Below are 21,205 nucleotides of genomic sequence, written 5' to 3'. Positions count from 1 at the left end.
AACAGGATGATAATTTATCTATACATAATTAGTTCTATAAATGACCTACTGTTTCAAGGTGTAGCATGGGGCTGGATGACCTTTGCAATACTTGGTGTGATGAACATTTTAAGTGGATACTTGGGAGGCATTCAGAGAATAATTAATCAGAGTTTAGGATTTGAGCATTCTGCTTATGTGTAGGTGTTCTGAACAATGAGAGTGAATTGGACATGGTTGTATATTGAAATTCTAGACAGGCGCATTTATAAAATCTCCGATCACTTCTTTCAAGATGTCACTTATAGCACCATGTTGAATTACTTTGAATTATAATTATGACCAATATGTAAGTAAATACTGTGGTATTTTGTGAACAGTAGGTCTGTCAAGCGACAATCTAATAAGTAGCCTCTTTGTGGTAACATAGGTCCAGCCTACAGAATACTTCTATCAATGTAATCTTTAACATATACCTGAAACCCCAGAGCTAGCTTTGTTTTAACAGCAATTACTATAATGCAGTCCTCTTAATATTGCACTGAGGGCTCAACAGCATTCATACTGCAATTAGATTTGACTTGGCCAGTGTGACTGTCACAAAACCGATGCTTTGCAATTCTATGCTCAGATCTGTGGGCAAATGCAGGTTCGAGACAGCCAAGGGTCCCACCATTGTGGTGCTGAAGCCTAGGGTATATCTCAGACCCCAGTACCTGCCTAATCCACATTTTCTAAGGTTTCAATAAGTAACCATTAAGCTCATCATATATGTCATCAGTTTTGAATTTTAATGGCAAAAAAACTTTGATAAACCAGTATAACAAACAAATACAGTAAAAGGTGCAATATGTGACAGACACGTGCAGTATAAAATTGCAGTCCGTTGCAAATCAAAACAGTTAAAAATTCTACATTTGGCAAATTGAATATCTTCTCAACAAATCAATGTTTCACAATAAAAAGACCAAAAAAAATTGACAGATTGCAGACATGTATCAAAATATTATATCATAATTGAGACTGTACAGTTTATTTTAGACACCAATGTTGCATTAACCTTTAAATTCCTTCATAAGACTATAAAACAGCATTCCAAATAACATCTTGAATTATTGGCCCTTGAAAGATACTTTGACAGAGCCTAAATTTATTTAAACTATTTCAAGAATGGTCATCTTGAGTACATTATAGAGGTCAATCACAATCTGTACCTTGTGATGTAGATTTAGGACTTTCAAACTGACTTAAAAAGCTGAAGAAATGGGTTGAAAATCAAAACAGATGTGCAAAACTAAAGCAAATTAAAATGACATTCAGAAGGCCACTTGTCCAAAAGGCTAGTGAATTCTTTTTGTTGTGTGTTGATTGCACAGTGCTCCCACTTAACGTATATGCTTTCGGGTCACAATTGCCCATCAATGCTTGTGGGAGCACTAATTATGTTTCTTTAGTTTCTGCAGCTATTTCAAAGCACAAGGAATGAGAATTTGAATGTATCCTGTGCTATTTCAAACATATTCTGGATTAGTTGTGCTGGAAGAGCACAGCAGTTCAGGCAGCATCCAAGGAGCAGATTTCGCTGCTCCTTGGATGCTGCCTAAACTGCTGTGCTCTTCTGGCACCACTAATCCAGAATCTGGTTTCCAGCATCTGCAGTCATTGTTTTTACCTTATTTCAAACATATGTCTAGTTACATTCCCATCTGAAGGTCATAGTGCATTCCTTATAGTCCTTCTCCACAAGCAACTAGTATTTATTGGGAAGACTTTAAATGGCCCAAATCATATTCAAGTGCTATTGAATCTCCAATGATACTGCAAAAGGATTGGATGCAATTGGCTTAGCTAGTTCCTTTTGTCTGCCCTTGTACGTTACACGAATTCCTTTCCCTCAATCTCATGTTTCACTCGAGTCATATGCAACATGTTAAATTCTTATTCATTTGGTGGCACACATTTGGGAAACGTTCAGGATGAATGGCCTTAAATTTGTGGTATGTCACAAAGTCTTAGCACTGCATTGAAGCTTCTACAAGGTTTAAATCACCTCCAGTATGCACTGATGAATGTGTTTTGGTTTCAATATATGTTTTCAATTGGGTTGAGCTTTAGAATAATGAGATAAAGGCCCCAAAATTTGATAAGATCAGAAATTGGCTGTAGGCATTGGGTTGACCTGCACTCTTGCTTTTATTGCAGGCAACATGCAAACTTTGTGATGCTCACTCATTTAAATTATTGCAATGGATAGCATGAATTGTGTTATTATGTAGCATCACACCTAACAAGGGAACACAAAATAGCACTATTTAACATTATTCTATGGCAGACCAGTATTAAAATGCCACTATGGTAGCCAGGGACTTGCATACAGTCAGCCAAATGAATCTGCAATAAAAGTAATGGTGATCATTGAAAGTGTCAGGTTTTCATAAAAACCTATTTGCCTCACTGATGTTCTTTGGAGGTGGGAATCTGCAGTCCTTATCAAGTCTAGCCTATCTGGAATTTTTCAGCAATGCCCACATCCCAAGAAAGGGCAGGAGAAAAAAGAGCCAGCCTGCATTTCTTAAAGGTGTCCTGGTTGGAGCAGGGATGAGAACTTGTTGCAGAAGAGAGTTTGAGTAAGTGAAACACTGAATTACAGCACAAGACAGCAGATTGCCAGTTGTCTGCTTTTTCAATATAGCACTGGAAGGAGATGAAGAGATGTCACCTACACACAAGTGCCAGGACAAACCGCCCCCACCCCCACCCCCAGCCAACTGTGTAAGCCAGTGGGGCCAGCTGATCAGAGCCAAGAGGCTAACTTCAAGAAAGAAGGAAGCATATGTCAGTTATAGACAGGATAGATCAAGTGAATCCTTAGAAGAGTTATAAAGGCAGTAGGAGTATACTTAAGAGGGAACTCAGGACGGCAAAAAGGGGATATGAGATAGCTTTGGAAAACAAGGTTAAGGAGAATCCAAAGGATTTTTACAAATACATGAAGGACAACTTCTTGAAAAATGTCCAGGTTACAGAGGTGGAAGTGCTGGATGTCTTGAAACGCATAAAAGTGGATAAATCCCCAGGATCTGATCAGGTGTACCCGAGAACTCTGTGGGAAGCTAGAGAAGTGATTGCAGGGCTTCTTACTGAGATATTTGTATCACTGATAGTCACAGGTGAGGTGCCGGAAGATGGGAGGTTGGCTAACGTGGTGCCACTGTTTAAGAAGGGTGGTAAGGACAAGCCAAGGAACTATAGTCCAGTGAGCCTGACGTCAGTGGTGGGCAAGTTGTTGGAGGGAATCCTGAGGAACAGGATGTACATGTATTTGGAAAGGCAAGAACTTATTAGGGATAGTCAACATGGCTTTGTGCGTGGGAAACCATGTCTCACAAACTTAATTGAGTTTTTTGAAGAAGTAACAAAGAGGATTGATGAGGGCACAGCAGTAGATATGACCTATATGGACTTCAGTAAGACGTTCAACAAGGTTCTCCGTGGGAGACTGATTAGCAAGGTTAGATCTCATGGAATACAGGGAGAACTAGCCATTTGGATACAGAACTGGCTCAAAGGTAGAAAACAGAAGGTGGTGGTAGAGGGTTGTTTTTCAGACTGGAGGCCTGTGACCAGTGGAGTGACACAAGGATTGGTACTGCATCCACTACTTTTTCGTCATTTATATAAATGATTTGGATGCGAGTATAAGAGGTACAGTTAGTAAGTTTGCAGATGACACCAAAATTGGAGGTGTAGACGACAGTGAAGAGGGTTACCTCAGATTACAACAGGATCTGGACCAGATGGGCCAATGTGCTGAGAAGTGGCAGATGGAGTTTAATTCAGATAAATGCAAGGTGCTGCATTTTGGGAAGCAAATCTTAGCAGGACTTATACACTTAATGGTAAGGTCCTAGGGAGTGTTGCTGAACAAAGAGATCTTGGAGTGCAGGTTCATAGCTCCTTGAAAGTGGAGTCGCTGGTAGATAGGATAATGAAGAAGACGTTGGTATGCTTTCCTTTATCGGTCAGAGTATTGAGTACAGGAGTTGGGAGGTCATGTTGTGGCTGTACAGGACATTGCTTAGGCCACTTTTGGAATATTGCGTGCAATTCTGGTCTCCTTCCTATCGGAAGAAGTTGTGAAACTTGAAAGGGTTCAAAAAAGATTTACTAGGATGTTGCCAGTATTGGAGGATTTGAATTTAGGGAAAGGATGAATAGGCTGGAGCTGTTTTCTCTGGAGCGTCAGAGGCTGAGGAGTGACCTTATAGAGACTCATAAAATCATCAGGGGCATGGAGGGTAAATAGACAAGGTCTTTCCTTGGTGATGGGGAGTCCAGAATTAGAGGGCATAGGTTTAGGGTAAGAGGGGAAAATATAAAAGAGACCTAAGGGGCAACCTTTTCACACAGAGAGTGGTACGTGTATGGAATGAGCTGCCAGAGGAAGTGGTGGAGGCTAGTACAATTGCAACATTTAAGAGGCATTTGGATGGATATATGAATAGGAAGGGTTTGGAGGGATATGGGCCGGATGCTGGCAGGTGGGAGTAGATTGGGGTGGACCAAAGGATCTGTTTCCGTCCTGTACATCTCTATGACTTCATGACTCTAAACTGGATGCAGTGTCATTAAAATGAGTTCATTGGATCACTAATGCATCTTCAAATGTCATATCTTACCCAGTGAACCCTTCATCTCAGAAACGCAACCTCCAACACTCCAACTCCACTCACCTACCAATAAATCCTATCAATACCAACCACATCTTGCATTAAAGCTTCACTTCACCTTCATCCTCAGGATTTTCCACACACAGTATTTGACACACTGTCTGCTATTGGACACTGACAGTCACCGTAGCCAAGAACAATGTGCCACATTCACTGATCCTTTCTTCTGCACAACAAGGTGGCTTGTTACCCACAAGCAGAAGCTATTAAGCTGCAGGGGACAGGCACGGCTTCATGTCCTTATCTTGTTGAGGAGATAGTGCTCACTAACTTTGGCGGGACCGCAGGAGAGGGGAACCAATGACAATGTAGGCTCATTCCTAATCCTCCCCCTCGCATCACACTGGCCCCTCATTCCACACACTCACCTGATAACATGCTGCAGAGACTAGCTTTTGCATCAACTCTTCACAGCATCGACCTGCCTTTGTGCCTTTTCTTTTCAGATATTCTGCAGCTGTAATGGGGCCAGGCAGGGGGTGGAAGACCAAGATGCACAAGGACAGGAAGATAGCAAAGAAGGATCACAATCTCGCGCACTCAGCCACCACCAGAACAGATAATGAGACAACGCCTCCTTTAGAAGTGAGATGAGAGTTGAGATCTGCACATTGTGAGAGACTGATGGACTGCAGTCAGGCGAGAGGCCATGGTAATACTCTCTGGCGTATAAGATCTCACTCAGGTTCTGCTGCCATGGGTGGTATGGCAGCTCAGTGATTAGCACAGTTGCCTGACAGCGCCAGGGACCTGGGTTCAATTCCCGCTTCAGGTGACTGTATACGTAGAGTTTGCATATTCTCCCCGTGTCGGTGTGGGTTTCCTCCCACAATCCAAAGATGTGCAGGTTAGGTGAATGGGCTGTGCTAAATTGCCCATAGAGTTCAGGGATGTATAGGGTAGGTGCATTAGTCAGAGATAAATGTAGGTTACGGGAATGGGCGGGTTGCTCTTCGAAGGGTTGGTGTGGACTTTTTGGGGCAAAGTGCCTGTTTCCACACTGTAGGGATTCTATGACCCTGGATAGGATTTCCACATGGGGGAGTGGGGAATGGGGTTCCCAGCCCGCAACCCGAACCTTCTACAGGGAAGCATTACAGCCCCATTACAGATTGCCCAGCAGTCCTTTAACACTCCAAGGCTGGGAAGCGACATCTGGCTCTCAACTGTGAGGGGGTCGGAGCTCAGAGAGCTGCTGTCCAATTACATTGACTGGAAGCTCTCCTGCCTCAGCAACTCCAGCGGAGAGAATGACAAGCAAGCTCCTGAGTCGAATGGTGCAGTTTACATCTCTCTGGAGGTGGTGAGAAGGAGAGATAACTGGTTGAGTAGATGCTGGACAGATACTTAACTTGCCATTGCCTCAGCAATTAAGCACTGGGCTAGAATGTCCATGGGCAGTGTTTGCAACTCCTCAATTCATGGCCATTTCAGGGAATCAGCTGACCATCTACTTGATTACCTATCTTCCCAGGTGACAAAAGTGGGTGGCTTCTCAACTCGGTAACCAGGGCAACCTCTCTGTTGGGTTTGCAGCGGATGCCTCCTTTTGGCCCAATCTGGAGACTCAGAAGTCACCTCTCTTCTCTTGCCTCTGATGACTTCCTCCCTGCACCCCCTCTCCCCAAGACCATCAACCTTCAAAAATCAAAAGAAAATGAGAGACACCTACATTCTTGCAGTTGGATTCCCTGAAGTGTAGGCCTCAACCTGGCCAATCAGATCTCAATTAGCTGACTGACATGCAAGACAAGGCAGAGAGCTCTTCCGATGGTGGTGGCAATGACTTTGTCAACATCTAACAGCCCCAGTCACGGAGGTCATCTCAAAATGGCAAAATTGTGTGTCCTAAGTTCTAGTGTTGATGGTTCAGTAAATGTGGGATCTTCAGAGTAGTGAGAGGAGGTGAGGCTTGAAGGGGGATTGGAAGAGCCACAGGATTGTGATAGAGAGGCTGGGGTAAAGTAAGGTGGGAGCTGATGCTGAAAGAAAGTCATTATTGGAGCATCCCTTATCCCATTTCCTTTGCCAGGCCTCAGGTAGGTCATTTGGCTTTCCTCTGCCCTCAAACAACTTTTCTCAGCTTAAAAATTGACTCTGGGCAGGAAACGGCTCTTAGGTAGTCATCAATTGCAACTCCCACTTTTCCCTGAACTATCAAAAAATTAAACCTGGTGATTTGTATCGGTAATGATGCAGCACATGCTGAATGTGTTGGTTCTTTTTTCAAGAGTTCTGATTAGATGGTTCTGTCCCAGAAACGGGTGCAATAGGCTATATGCTTCTTGTTACCTTGGAGAGGTGACACATAAGCTGTCTGAAGAGGAGTGGGGAGACACATTTCCACTTGGAGGCTACTTCTGCTTAGGATCTTGTGCAGGTCAGGTGAACTGGTCATGCTGAATTGCCCATAGTGTTAAGTGCATTAATCAGGGGTAAATATAGGGTAGGGGAATGGGTCTGAATGGGTTACTCTTCAGAGGCTCAGTGTGGACTTGTTGGGGCGAAGGGCCTGTTACCATACTGAAGGGAATCTAATCTATATCTTAACCTCAACAGTGAACAGTATCCCTGCTTCACCAAGCTGATACTCATTGAAATTTAGACAACTGCTGCATTCTCCGTCCAAGCTGTCCATGAAGGACTGAAGGTGAACTGAAGGTGAACTGAAGGTGACCATTGACATGGACTTTCATGGCGTCTGGCTCTGCTTCGGCTGAAGTGAATGGTACCAGCACAACTTATCCAGTTGCTATTGACTGTTACATAAGGGAGGTCTCTGAGTCTCTGTATTCCAAGAGAGCTGAATGCATTTCGTTCTCTCTTGCCAGAAAGAAATTGAGAGGGGTCTGTGCACACTGTCATATTAGTGATATAGCCCCGTGGTGCCACTGACTGCATACAATTAGCATTGTGGTTGCTGTATGGGAATTCAAATATGTACCACCAGCCTGGAAGGCTCAACCACTTCCAAGTGCAGCTGTTTGAGACTCTGCTTAATGCATCTCACTGGCTCCATTCATCACACCTTCATTCTGTGTCAATCTGCTGTGCCATCTGTACTTGAGCTACTGTGATAAAATCAGAGGGTGGTTGCTAGGTGACAAGAGTATCTATTGACCACTTGGTACAAGGATGGCGGCATGCAAGCCATGCTGTCACAAAAGATGTGATCAAGCAGACACTTGGGATGGTTCTACTACATGGTCTGTACCAGAGGACCTGTACAATAATTCTCTGAGAGTATAATCATCGTGGTGTATTGCATACCTTCACCATTATGAAGGGATAGCTCTTACTAGGGATACTCTCTTACCATAGGGTGGCATGTGGCACAATGGTTAGCACTATTGCCTCACAGGGCAGGGGTTCAATTCCACCCTTGGATATTTGTGGATGTAGTGCCAATCGAGTGGGGTTGATTTGTTCTGGATGGTTTCAAGCTTCTCAAGTAATGTTGGAACTGTACTCCTCCAGGCAAGTGGACAGGATCACATCATACTCCTGGCTCTTGCCTCATAAATGGCAGATGGGCTTTGGGAGTCAGGAGGAGAGTTACTTACTGCAGGTGAGTAATGCTCGCTTCTGATTTGCTCTTATAGTCACAGTATTTATGTGACTAGTCCAATTCAGTTTCTGGTCACCCCCAGGACATTGACAGTGGGGCATGCAATTGAACATCATTGGGTGTTGGCTAGAGTCTCTGTTGTTTGATATGGTCAATGCCTGGCTGTTGTGAATATTACTTGCCACTTGTCAGCCTAATGCTGGATATTGTTGATACATTGTTGCATTTGGACATGGACTGAGTATCCCACTGTCTGAGAGGGTGTGAATGGCGCTGAACACCATTTCCTTTAAGCTGCGTGATGTTCCACACATGGCAACTGGCATTGGCATGCTGCTTGTGGCATTAACTTCTGGTTCTGGAAGTTGTTGCCAGGGACGGAGCTCAGAGGCTGGTGCAGCCAGGCTGAAAATTAGAGGGAACACTGGCGCTGAACATTGTGGAGCCATTGGCAAATATCCACACTTCTGAACTTATGATGGATGTAATGTCAGTGATGAAGCAGCTGAAGATGCTTAGGCCCAGGACAGTTCGATGAGGAACTGCTGCAGAGATGTGCTGGAGATGGCTGACTCCTAACAATCACAACTATCTTTCTGTCTGCCCCAGGTGTGACTCCAACCACAGGAGAGTTTTTCCACTGATTCCAACTGATTTGCGAGGGTTCCCTGATGCCGCACTTGGTCAAATGCAGCCTTGATGTCAAGGGCTGTCACTCTCACCTCTCCTCTGGAATTCTGCTCTTTTGTCCACATTTGAACCAAGGGTGTAATGAGGTCAGGAGCTGAGTGGCACTGGCAAAACCCAAACTAGGTGTCACTGAGCGGGTTATTGCTATGGTGCTTCATAACACTGTTCATGATATGTTCCATCACTTTACTGATGCTCAAGAGTAGACTGAAGTAGTAATTGCTTGTGTTGAATTTGTCCTGCTTTCTGTGTACAGAACACAGACAATTTTCCACATTTTTGGGTAAGTTTTGACTTTCTAGATCTGTTTCAAATCTATTCCACTTAGCACGGTGATAGTCCCATATGACATGATAGCATGTCTCCTCAATGTGTTGGCATTGTCTTTTCTGGTACCTAGCTCAAGTTAAGGTGGTCCATCTGGTTTCATTCCTTTTCTGAGACTTTTTAGACATTGATATATCTAAATGGCATGTTTGGTCATTTCAGAGAGCAGAGAAGAGTTAACCATATTGCTGTGGTCTGGAGTTATATGTGGGCAAGATCAAATAAAGTTGTGATTTCCTTCCCTAAATGCATTAGTGAACCAATGAGTTTTTTACAATAATCAATAGTGGTTACATGATCATCATTACACTGCTAATTCCAGATTATTGTTTTAATGAACTGAAATGGGATTCCAACCCCAATCCTAGAACATTACCTGGGTTTCTGGATTACTGATCTCGTGATAATAGCACTGTACTTTTGTCTCTCTGCTAGCTGTGAAAAATCACCAAACTGTTTCAGGATTAACCTGTAGAAATTAAGCAGCAACAAACCTAAAAGTAGTTATCATCCTTTCAACCCTGTTGATTTGCCCTTTCTACTGCTAACTGTATATTCAACCCTGTGAGGTTCAGAGATTATCTTAGTTGGTGCATTTGGAGTGGGGTTCTTGTGGTGCAAGGGCAGAATCTTCACCTCTGAGCCTGGAGGTCTGGGGTCAAGTCCCACCACCTCCAGAAGTAAGTAATAACATCTCTGAACAGGTTGATTGGAAAGCATCCAGTTGATACATTTGGATGGAAAATTGCTGTGCTGCCTTCAAATCCATGTCAAAAGTGCAGGTTGGTACAACAAGCCTCCCAACTGGCACAGCGCTGTGCACATTCTCTGTGCCCACAAAAGAGCCTGTGTCAAAATGGAACTCAATGCCATCAGATCAAAAGAATGAGCATAAGCACTGTTATTTTAGACTCAAAAGGACACCCATACTGTTATAAACATAGATGCCAATCGCCATACTTTGTGGCCTGTAAATTATTCAGTGCAAGCAAGCTATCTTCCAGCATCTCATGGCCCTACAACTGCCAACCACCTTCAGGGGACAGATGTATGAAACTTTGAATGCCTCTGTTTTTAGCTCATCTTGTTCAATATTCCCTTCAACAAAAACATGATTCAAATCCCTGCTGAACTCCCATTTTAAAGTTCCTTTGGTTTTCAAAGATAAGTAAGCCTACAACTGCTTTCTTCTTGTGGGGTATGTTGTCAAATTGTAATACTTCTGTGTGACAAATCTTCCTTTGCAGTGTGATGCACGCAATCACATTGTAAGCTTATGGATTAGTGGAAACATCAGGATTTTATAAGCAGTTTTCCTGATGATCATAGAATATGCTATCCTTGTATTTCTGATAGGAATTTATCAAAAATACAATTTGTAGGAGGTATATATGTTGTGAAAGCTACACTCAAAAGTCAATGAGGGAAAACAAATAAACAATACTGTGTTCTTAAACTGTCACTTTCCAAGTGGGTCCAACCTGACAGTGAACATTCTACCCAACATCTGTTAAAATGGATTTAACAACAACAAGAAATTCGCTTATTCTTGAAGTCAAACAATCAGTTAAAATGCATTAGGTTTTCCCTCATACCCTCTAAAATAATTCACTCTTGCTCAGGTAATGTTCGAGGGTTAACAGTGGCCCTACGTTTCCTTATGTAAGTGGCAATCCATAATGAATAAACTTAAACATGAATGATGAATAGTTTAGTCAACTGCTGAGGGCATCACATCCAAATCCAATCCTGTATATACCTGACACTAACTACTGGCATTTTCCAACAGAATTAGTGATCAATTCATCAGCAGAAGGTTCATAGCTGATTTGTCCTCTTTAATCTTGGACCAACGTAGTGAATTGCATTATTCAAATGACTTTGTATGCTGATCAGCTAATATACTATTTACCATAGGTCTATAGGTCTGACTGGTTCAGTATTGCACCATTTGTTTATGCATGAAGCTATCAGTAAGTTTTAACAATTTGTCTGTCAGGGATTGAGCCTGGGATGTTCTGATCTACACGACTCAGTATCATAGTGGTACGTTACCTTTTGCTCACTCAGCCACATAAGCTGTAGAAAACTGTTTTCCTTCTTAATATTTATACCATAATATATATTATAACTTTCCATTTCCTTTCCAAAAATTACCATATTTTAAGTTTATTCAATGGGAAACATGATCAAGAGTATTTCTGCTACAAATATTAAAGAAGATTAAATTGCAAACAGCTAATATTCCATTTCAGCTAGCCTACGTTACCCCCTATAACTTCAATGAAATGCAGCTAGTTTTATGTTCAATTGAATTCTTAGCTGTATTTGATAACTGCTTAACTAAAGGTCATCCTTTTCCGAGGGTGTACCCTTTAAAAACACAAATAGGCCCTGTCCTAACAATATTCAATCAAGCACATAAGGCTAAAATTTATCTGCCAATGCTCACACTAATCAGCATAATTTGCAACATATTTCACTGGGTGCCCTCTACTTGTTTGCATGTACTGAAAATGTATTCAGAATTAGTGACTGTATTCTTCGTGTCATAATCAGTAATGATGGGGGGAGGGTGTGGTGCAAAATGATAAGCTGTATTACAGAGACTCAACATTTCAACAGCTTCAAAACTCTTCTATCAGTGTTAATAAATGATTCTGGACTCCATTATACTGTGGTTACATTCAACTGTGATCTTTGCAGATCCCAGCATTGTTACAAACAAGGCCTGAGCCTGCGGAACGAGCTGGGAACAGGAGATGGGAAATTAGAACAGGTATAAAAATCTCAACCTGCCCTCCCCAATACTCAGTACAAGAGTTTTGACCTAGATGCTCACTGGTCTAAGATACTTTTGTCATTAATCAAATCAAGTAAAATTGTTTTGGTAAATGTAAACCAGAAAGGCCAAACTATGGAAATCTGTATCTTTCAATATTTGAATTTACTCTTATGTGCGGAATTACTTATAAATTAACTTTTGGTATTAATGCATGTTAACACATGCATGTCATCTTCCAGGTTGACCCCTTTTCTCCCCCCTTTTGATGGAGTTAAATCACCACTGTATATTAATTGAGGACTAATTAGCTGTTGGTCTTTAATAAACCTGCAATAGACAGACATCTGTAAGTGGAATTCATTTCACTGTGTATCTTCTCTATTATGTGCATTTTCAATGTTATGACTGACATTTTAAGAAACAGGCCCATGATGATATGATAACAGGCTAGGTATTGACGAAAAGCTCCAAGCTTGTTCAAACCATTCTTTGACTTTAGCGGTGAGTCAGATCGATCAGCTCAGCATTATGTCATTCATTGTTTATTTGATTTAGTCATAGCGAACAGTGTTTTCAGCAATTTCCTAACACAGTCCTGTTGGTTTCTTATTCAATTTACTAATGGGATGCTGAAAACTGTAATACTTCTTGTTGAATGCTTGCATTGACACATTTTTTCTGCAAAACATCGAGTGATTATTTAAAGCTGTGTGTCATCCTTTGTGTCCTGTCCACCCCCACTATTGTTACAGACACTGATCTTGAGACTGGGTTTACTGTTTGGGACATAAGCCAAAGGATCAGGCCGGATCAGGTAGCTGCAGGCAGAAAATAAAAATAAGAAGATTAATTGAAAAAGGGACAAGGAACAAAACAGATTAGGAATAAAATGATTGAGAAAAATATTCAAACAGGAAGAAAGCTATCAAATTTGAACTACTTGGTTTATATCAAGTAGAAGTTAAATATTGCTTTAATATTTCCTGTTCATACACAAACTAATTCTAGTGTTTATTAATAATGCACACCTCCTTATTCATGATGCCTAATTATATGAAACAATATACTGAGAACTTCATTTGATCTGCATTAAAATTAACCAAACTTTGTGAGACAATGTTTTATGGAACATTATAATCCATGGTAACGAGAAGACAAAACTGACTTTAATTCCTTTCTTTCATGTAAAAGTATGAATTTGATGAAGTTATATCATGTTTAACTCTTAGGATAAGCTCTTCATTAGATTCTGAAAAAATCCAAAGAAGTCATTAATAAATTTGTTCAAGTGACTTTGCAATCATTTCTCAAAGCTCAAAGAATTCAATTTCCGAATTCTAGCATTTCAAAAGGCCATTTTCAAAATAAATTTTGTAATTCGTTGCCTTAATTATTGGATTAAAAAGTGTTCTGTGAATACCAAAATCTTTAACTGAACTCAGATTCCAATAAGGTCAGAGAATGGGAATGTCCTGAGGTAAATTGGAGTCAAGGATTGACAGGCAATACTGTGACGGAACAATTGGTTGTCTTTTTAAAAAAAGAGATAGTTTGAGCAGATAGTTTGAGGTGGCAAGGTGGCACAGTGGTTAGCACTGCTGCCTCACAGCGCCAGAGACCCGGGTTCAATTCCCACCTCGGGCAACTGTCTGTGTGGAGTTTGCACATTCTCCCCATGTCTGCGTGGGTTTCCTCCGGGTGTTCCGATTTCCTCCCACAGTAAGTAATCTAATCTGTAATCTAATCAAGGTATATTCTGACAAGGGAGAAAGAAAGCGTGACCCTGGATAATGAAAGCGATAGAGAGATGAAGCAGAAAAAGGGAGGTACATGATAGCTATCAGGTTAATAATGCAAGCAAGAACCAGACTGAATATAGAAAATTCAAAAGAGAAATAGAAGCTAACATTGGACAAAGAGATAATATAAAAGGAAATCCAGAAGTCTTGTATAGGCACATAAATAATCAAAATGATATGTTAAATGAGTACTTTTCATTTGACTTTCCAAAAAAAAATTCTGCCAAAGTATAATAATTGAGATACTGGATTGACTTGATTAAAAGATATCAGACAAGCTAGAGTACTTAAATTTGATACCGAGTCGGATGCATCCAGTGTACTGAGAGAAGTAAGGTATATATACTGATTATGGTCAGTATTGCTGTAATTTCAATATGGGGGATAATGACAGCAAAAAATTGCAAATGTCACACCCTTGTTCAAAAAAGGGTGCCAGAATAAACACAGTAGCTACACATGAGCCTGTTTCAACGCCATGGGAAAACATCTCTCAGTAATGATAATCTACAAAATGATCATTGCATGGACAAATCTAAATTAAGAAAGAAAAGTAGCATGGATTTGTATTAAATTGTATTTACTTAACTTGATCGACATTTTTAAGAGATAAAAGTTAGGGTTGACGTGGACTTCCAAAAGTCAAGAGTGTGGTACTGGAAAAACACAGCAGGTCAGGCAGCATCCGAGGAACAGGAGAATCGATGTTTCGGCATAAGCCCTTCATCAGGAATTTTGCCCGAAACGTCGATTCTCCTGTTCCTCAGATGCTGCCTGACCTGCTGTGTTTTTCCAGCACCACACTCTCGACTCTGATACTCCAGCATCTGCAATCCTCACTTTCTCCTAGTGGACTTCCAAAAGGCATTTGACAAAATGCCATATAATCGGCTTGCCAATAAAATTGAAATCCATGTAACAGGTGGAACAGGGCAGTATGGATACGAAGTTGGACAAGTGACAGGTAACTGAGAGTGAGAGTGAGAAGCTTTCGGACTGGAGTACATATATAACAGGATTTCTGAGCATTTAGCATTAGTGAGTTTTTTTTCAAAAACTGCCAATGAGCTGGGTGCACAGGGCACAGTTATAAACAGGAGGTAACTTGGGAGACATAGGGCTGAATTTTCTCATTTTCCAATTGTGCGACTTCAGGGACTTCCTTGCACATGTCTCGTTGTTAGCGCACCTTGGATTTACTTCTGCTGCCCACCTCATTAATTATCCATCTGAACTCCGCAGTGCCCATCCCATTCTATCACACGGCAACAGAGATGGACATGCTCGCCATTTCTGGCAAATTCTGCCACCCACCCTATGGGCACTGTGTTTAAACCCAGCTGCATGCCAATTCAAATGCTACAAGTCACGAACTGGCTTTCACACAGCGGTGCTTGGCCATTACGGCACAGGATATGTCTCAGCAAGAGAAGCTAGCAATCTGCTTCATCATCAAGGATGTGGAGGTGCTGGTGGACAAGTCGGTGAGGAGGAGGCCCAGTCCATCCCCCTTCCTGGAGATCACCACCAAATCCAGACTAAATCCCGTTTCTTCGACTGAATGAAAGCCCAGCAGTGTTGAAGGAAGTCAACAACCTTCCACACTCCTTGAGGGTTAGTGCCAACATTTTCTCTCTGCTTCCTCTTACATTAACTCTGCATCTACACCATAATATCACCAAAGATAATGGTGTATCACTTTCACCATTGCATGCAGCATGTCCATTCAATAGCTCTTACCCCTCGCACCTTCCTAAATTACTACCACATCCTGCCCTCTGTGCTTTCTACTCATTCCCTGAGGACACCTACCATCTTTCCTGTTTGGGTGTCACCACAAACTGCTCTTCCAGCCACTTTCATCTCAACCAATTCTTCTTCATTACAGGAGCAAATGTCTCATAACCGGGTCAAGAAGGCCAAGATGAGCAGCAGAAATTTGGCTCCTCACCCCCTCATGGGCAGAGGATCCTCAAGATGGCTGGAAAGGATCAAGACTGATCACGTCAGGTGCCCAGACAACACAGAAAGCTTCATTGTGCTGCTCTCCCGCTACCATTATTGTTAATGAGCTCTTAACATGTTCCAGCTTCTACCACCATTAAACAACTAGTGGCCTCTCTTCTCTTACACAGATACCATGGCACCCCCACAACCTCTGCCAGTCCTCCGGCTCTTCCTCCACCTCTCAGGAGGAAGTGACAGATCCCTTGGAACATGCATTGACAAGGCTGTCTCCTCCACCTTCCAGCAGCTCAGATACTGACACCTTGTTGGTACAGTGCCCAGATTGGGAGCTCAACCTGGTCAGCCATAGGTCGCTGGCACTCAGAGGACTACTGGAGACCTGCTCATGCACCAGGACTGAAGATAATCCCTGGGTGTCAGTCCATTAATAACTTGTTATAAAAAGCACTGCCACACAACCAGCAGGCTGGTCTATCAGAGACAGGCAGCAAAACAGGTCAAACGTTGGAGGAGTCCACTGGCATTATTAGTGTTGTGCTGGTTCTAAGACGTGGATGTCTGGCTGTCTCTGTGGACAGGTCGGCAGCTTCCACTGAAAACGGGGTTCAGCAGAACCCTCAGTGGAAATGCACACTGAGCTGCTCTCCATCACATTTAGTTCTGCATCAGGAGCCAAGTGAGAGGAGGAGGAGAGACATCAACCTCAGTCCAGGTGTTCCTGCCTCTCAAGAAAGTAGATGGTGCCAGTAGGCACCCACACAGAGCAGGAAATACTTACTGAAACTCTTCAGAATGTTTCTGTCAGGGTGATCTGAGGTACCAGACCCCTCCACCTCCTCCTGGCATACAATCCCCAACCCTGCAGAAGTTGCAGCTGAGTAGAATGAGCCTAAATCTGGGCAGGATACTCTAAAGTACGGCTAGTCCCTCTAGCTATAAAGTTCCTGGTGTCAGCAGCCCAAATCTTCCACTGCAGAGCAAGTCCCCTCCACCCTTGCCTTGGACCACAGTTCTGCACCTGGATATAGGAGGAGGTCACATAGGTAGGACGGACAGCAGATCATTGCAAAGACCTATATACGCACTTTCAATCGGCACATCAGATTGACTGCCATTTTAGCGGTACACACTATTAGGTGGCTACCATGTTAGAGTTAAGGAAGCTCTTCACACAATCCAAGAAGGAAGGAAGTCATAATGGCAAGGCACTCCTTGTCTCTGAGAAGCATCTTGGGAAGTAGCAGATGGGTTGGCTCTTTCAACCCTTGTGTTCATAAATGCAGTGGCAACATCACTGAACTTGCAATACAAAATCCCAGATTGTGTTCTGGGGATATGGGTTTGAATTCTATCCACAGCAGGTGATAACATCTAAACCTGTAATAAGAAGCTAGCCTAACAGTGACTATGCACCCACAAGTGATTGCTATAAAATCCACTAGTGCCCTCCAGAGAATGAAATCTGCCATTATTACCTAGACTGGCCGACATGTGACCCCAGACCCATTGTAATGTGGTTAACTCTGGGCACTCAGGGATAGGTAATAAATTTTAGCCTAGTCAGAGGTGTTATAAAAATTTTTTAAGAAAAATCAAGATGGGTCTGGACAGAATAGATGGGAAGAAACATTTCTCATCGGTGGAAGGGTCAAGAACCAAAAGTGCAAAGATTTAAGGTGGACATGGGGAAAAGTCTTTTGGTACAGCCAGTAGTTAGAATCTGGAATGCACTGCCTGAGCATGGAGTGGAGGCAGATTCAATTGTAGATTTCAAAAAGGAATTTGATATTAAAAGGAAAAGAAAATGCAGTGGCAGGGTTGACTGGGCAGGGTGAGAGGGACGAGTAAAATAACACTTAGCTTAATAATCCAAATAATGCCCTTCTGTGCTGTAAATATTCGATGATTCCAGAAGAGATGAACTTTCAAACTATTGTGTGCTGGATGATTTGTCTGGAGTGTGAACTGGACCAGACAATAAGTCAGAATTTGTCGCCTGACACCAGAACATAAAATCTCCAAACTGCTTTTAACTTTCCATTCAGAGTTGCTTGGCTGGAAACTGTTGGTATATTGTCTAATATCCTAAAACAAAATAAATGACTTACTAAATAAATAACTTACACAACATCATTCAGTTCCAGTCTCATATCTGGTGATGGATTGATGAGAATATATGACAGCGTGTTCTGGTGATCATTCATTTCATCTGAAACAAAGTAAGGACATTGTGAGTGACCTGTGCTGGTCAAGGAAAGCAATTCCCTTGCAACCTTACCTGCACACTATACCCGTTCCCCTCTGCCAACAACACAGGCAAAAGGAGAAGAGATATGATATGTGCAAGTATCATGACCTCCAAATTCCCCTCTAAGTCAAACAAGCATCCTGAACGTGGCACATATTAGTGTCTTTCAACGTCACTGGGCCATTATAAAGGAATTCTTTACCTTTCCAAGCCATCACCACAAGGTTCAAAAGAATCAAACAGAAACAATGTATGATAAATGTGGCCTTATGAACACTGTGCCTATCGCAGTAACAAAAAAGACAATAGCAAGTTGCTCCCAAGGTATTTTCTTTTAAGAGTAAACATACATCACTACAGGAAACTTTAAAAACAATTTAACATTATTCTGTAGCAGTTACACATTAAGAAAAATGGGGACAACAGATTAAAAATACTTCATTTTTTTAACTGATGTGTAACAGCTGAAGTATTTTTATATATATATGAGGAACATGTTATACACTTAAAATTAAAATAAATCCAGAGGAAATCAGATTCTGTATTATATATCAAGACACTGAGGTGTTCATTACTGAACTACATTGCAAAAACATTGAGATTTTTAGTACAGCAGCTTTTAAAGTTCCAAAACAAGTTTAGAATTGAAGGTTTTTGTTCTATTACCCTGATAAAAAGGCTATGTAGAGTGGAACATGTTGTCATAACCACCGCAATTCATTACAAAAGTTACCATCTTCTGGGTTGCCTTTGACATCCAATCTATTGACAGCAAAATTTGTTGCAACCTTTCGTTCAACCTTTTCTATTGCTTTGTGTTATTTAATACATTCGCAAGCGATTCCCTAAATCCCACTTAATACATTCCCAGCATCCTCCTCAGCAAAGGTCAAGCTATCATCTGCCTCTGAGCAAAGAAGCTTCTGAATGAAACGCCCCCTGCTGTAGGCCCTCTGCAAAAAATACGCACGAACTGTGTGAACAATGCTGCTCCTCTGCTGTCTCTGCAACATAAGCTTTGTTACCTCAGTCAAACCGGCACATTCCATCAGAAGAATTAATCTTGGTGTTCAGATGAAAGTAAGTGATACAAGTTGTTCCACTTCAAAGTACATCAGATAAAAGCAAGTTAAATTCATACAAAAATTTTATATTTTAATGTCAACAAGATTTCACTTCTGCTATGAGAATGCTGAGCATTTACAAGCACATTGTTAACCTGCTGCAGTACACCACAGTAATTTGCAAAACACCTTAGCACTTGCAAAGGCCATGAAAGGTTTTAAATAAGTTTGTGTGCTTTCCTTTGCTTTGTTTTCTTAGTTGATACTGTTTTTGTGACTTTCAGTTAAACATGTGTCACAGGATATACAGATGCTATAATTAAGAAGATACAGTCAATGTGAAGGTTACATTAAAATCATTGGAAAGAGTTATAGAATTGTACAGCAAGGAAACAAAACCTTTGGTCTAATTCGTCCATGCCAACTAGTTATCCTAACCTAATCCAGTCCCATTTGCCAACACTTGGCCCATATCCCTGTAAATCCTTCCTATTCATATACCCATGCAGATGTCTTTCAAATGTTGTAATTGTACCAGCCTCCACCACTTCCTCTAGCAGCTCATTACATACACGCACCATCCTCTGCTTGAGAAAGTTGCCACTTAGGTCACTTTTACATCTTTCCCATCTCACCCTAAACCTAGGTCCTCTAGTCCTGGACTGCCCCACCCCAGGAAAAAGACCTTGTCTCTTTATCCTATCCATGCCCCTCATGATTTTGTAAACCTCTATAAGGTCACCCCTCAAGCCTCCGATGCTCCAGGGAAACAGCCCCAGCCTATTCAGCCTCTCCCTATTGCTCAAACCCTCCATTTTGAGTGCGAGCAGCAGCTGAGTTTAAACAAACCCAGAAGGCTACTGCTAAGGTAAGACAGTTTGTTTTAAAATTACTTACCGGTAGCGGGCAGCGGTTTTTTTTTTCTCTTCACAGAAAGAGCGGGAGCAGCAGGGGGAAGTGACGACGACCAGAGGGGCAGCCGGAAGCTGGTGTAGCGTAAGCTTACCTGGGTAGGTTTTTTTTCCTATAATTGCGCGCAGGAGAGGAACCCGAGGCACGACAGAGGTAGTGCCTCCCATCCGCCCTCCTCCTCTAACCTAATAATAAGACCCGTTGAGGTAAGTAGGTAAGTGCTGCATTTTGCTTGTTCTATTCTTTAGACCTAGTTTTTTAAAAAAATGTTACTTTTAGAGGGATGGCAGTGAAGGCAGTGCAATGTTCCTCTTGCAACATGTTTGAGGTGAGGGATGCCATGGTCGTCCCTGCTGATTACACTTGCAGGAAGTGCACCCATCTCCAACTCCTCCAAGACCGTGTTAGGGAACTGGAGCTGGAGTTGGATGAACTTAGGATCATTCGGGAGGCAAAGGGGGTCATAGATCGGAGCTTTAGGAAAGTAGTAACTCCAAAGATTGCAGACAGATGGGTGACAGTGAGGGGGACTGGGAGGAAGCAGCCAGTGCAGGGATCCCCTGCGGCCGTTCCCCTCAAGAACAAGTATACCGTTTTGGATACGTGGGGGGACGACTTACCAGGGGTAAGTAATGGGGCTCAGGCCTCTGGCACGGAGCCTGTCCCCGTTGCTCAGAAGGGAAGGGTGGAGAAGAGCAGAGCAATAGTTATTGGGGACTTGATAGTTCGGGGCACAGATAGGCGGTTCTGTGGGGGCGAGAGAGACTCACGTTTGGTGTGTTGCCTCCCAGGTGCAAGGGTACGTGATGTCTCTGATCATGTTTTCTGGGTCCTTAAGGGGGAGGGGGAGCAGCCCAAAGTCATGGTCCACATTGGCACCAACGACATAGGTAGGAGGAGGGCTGAGGATGTTAGGCAGGCTTTCAGGGAGCGAGGTTGGAAGCTCAGAGTTAGAACAAGCAGAGTTGTTGTCTCTGGTTTGTTACCGGTGCCACGTGATAGAGAGTCGAGGAATAGGGAGAGAGAACAGTTAAATGCGTGGCTACAGGGATGGTGCAGGAGGGAGGGATTCCGGTATCTGTATAACTGGGGTTCTTTCTGGGGAAGGTGGGACCTCTATAAACAAGATGGTCTA

General features: G+C 42.4%; 1 protein-coding gene across 3 annotated transcripts in view; it reads right to left on the bottom strand.

Annotated features, from left to right (window-relative positions):
• Nucleotides 1-755: 755 nt before the first annotated feature.
• The window catches only part of kcnt2a (potassium channel, subfamily T, member 2a), a 712,068-nt gene continuing 691,618 nt past the window's right edge, over nucleotides 756-21,205 (bottom strand). For all 3 annotated transcript variants that reach the window (XM_087990852.1, XM_087990853.1, XM_087990854.1), the window contains 2 exons: nucleotides 17,971-18,055; nucleotides 756-12,897 (listed from right to left, as the gene is read on the bottom strand). In XM_087990852.1, the coding sequence (XP_087846978.1) occupies nucleotides 12,780-12,897; nucleotides 17,971-18,055 (203 nt within the window). In that variant the 3' untranslated portion in view covers nucleotides 756-12,779. The remainder of the gene's footprint in view (nucleotides 12,898-17,970; nucleotides 18,056-21,205) is intronic.

This window comes from Chiloscyllium plagiosum, unplaced genomic scaffold, assembly GCF_037043375.1.
Source record: "Chiloscyllium plagiosum isolate Xiang-an unplaced genomic scaffold, Cpla_swu_hap1 HiC_scaffold_9, whole genome shotgun sequence".
Lineage (NCBI taxonomy): Eukaryota > Metazoa > Chordata > Chondrichthyes > Orectolobiformes > Hemiscylliidae > Chiloscyllium > Chiloscyllium plagiosum.
The sequence above is the reverse complement of the archived record's forward strand: the minus strand, read 5'-3'. Positions and strand labels throughout refer to the sequence as shown.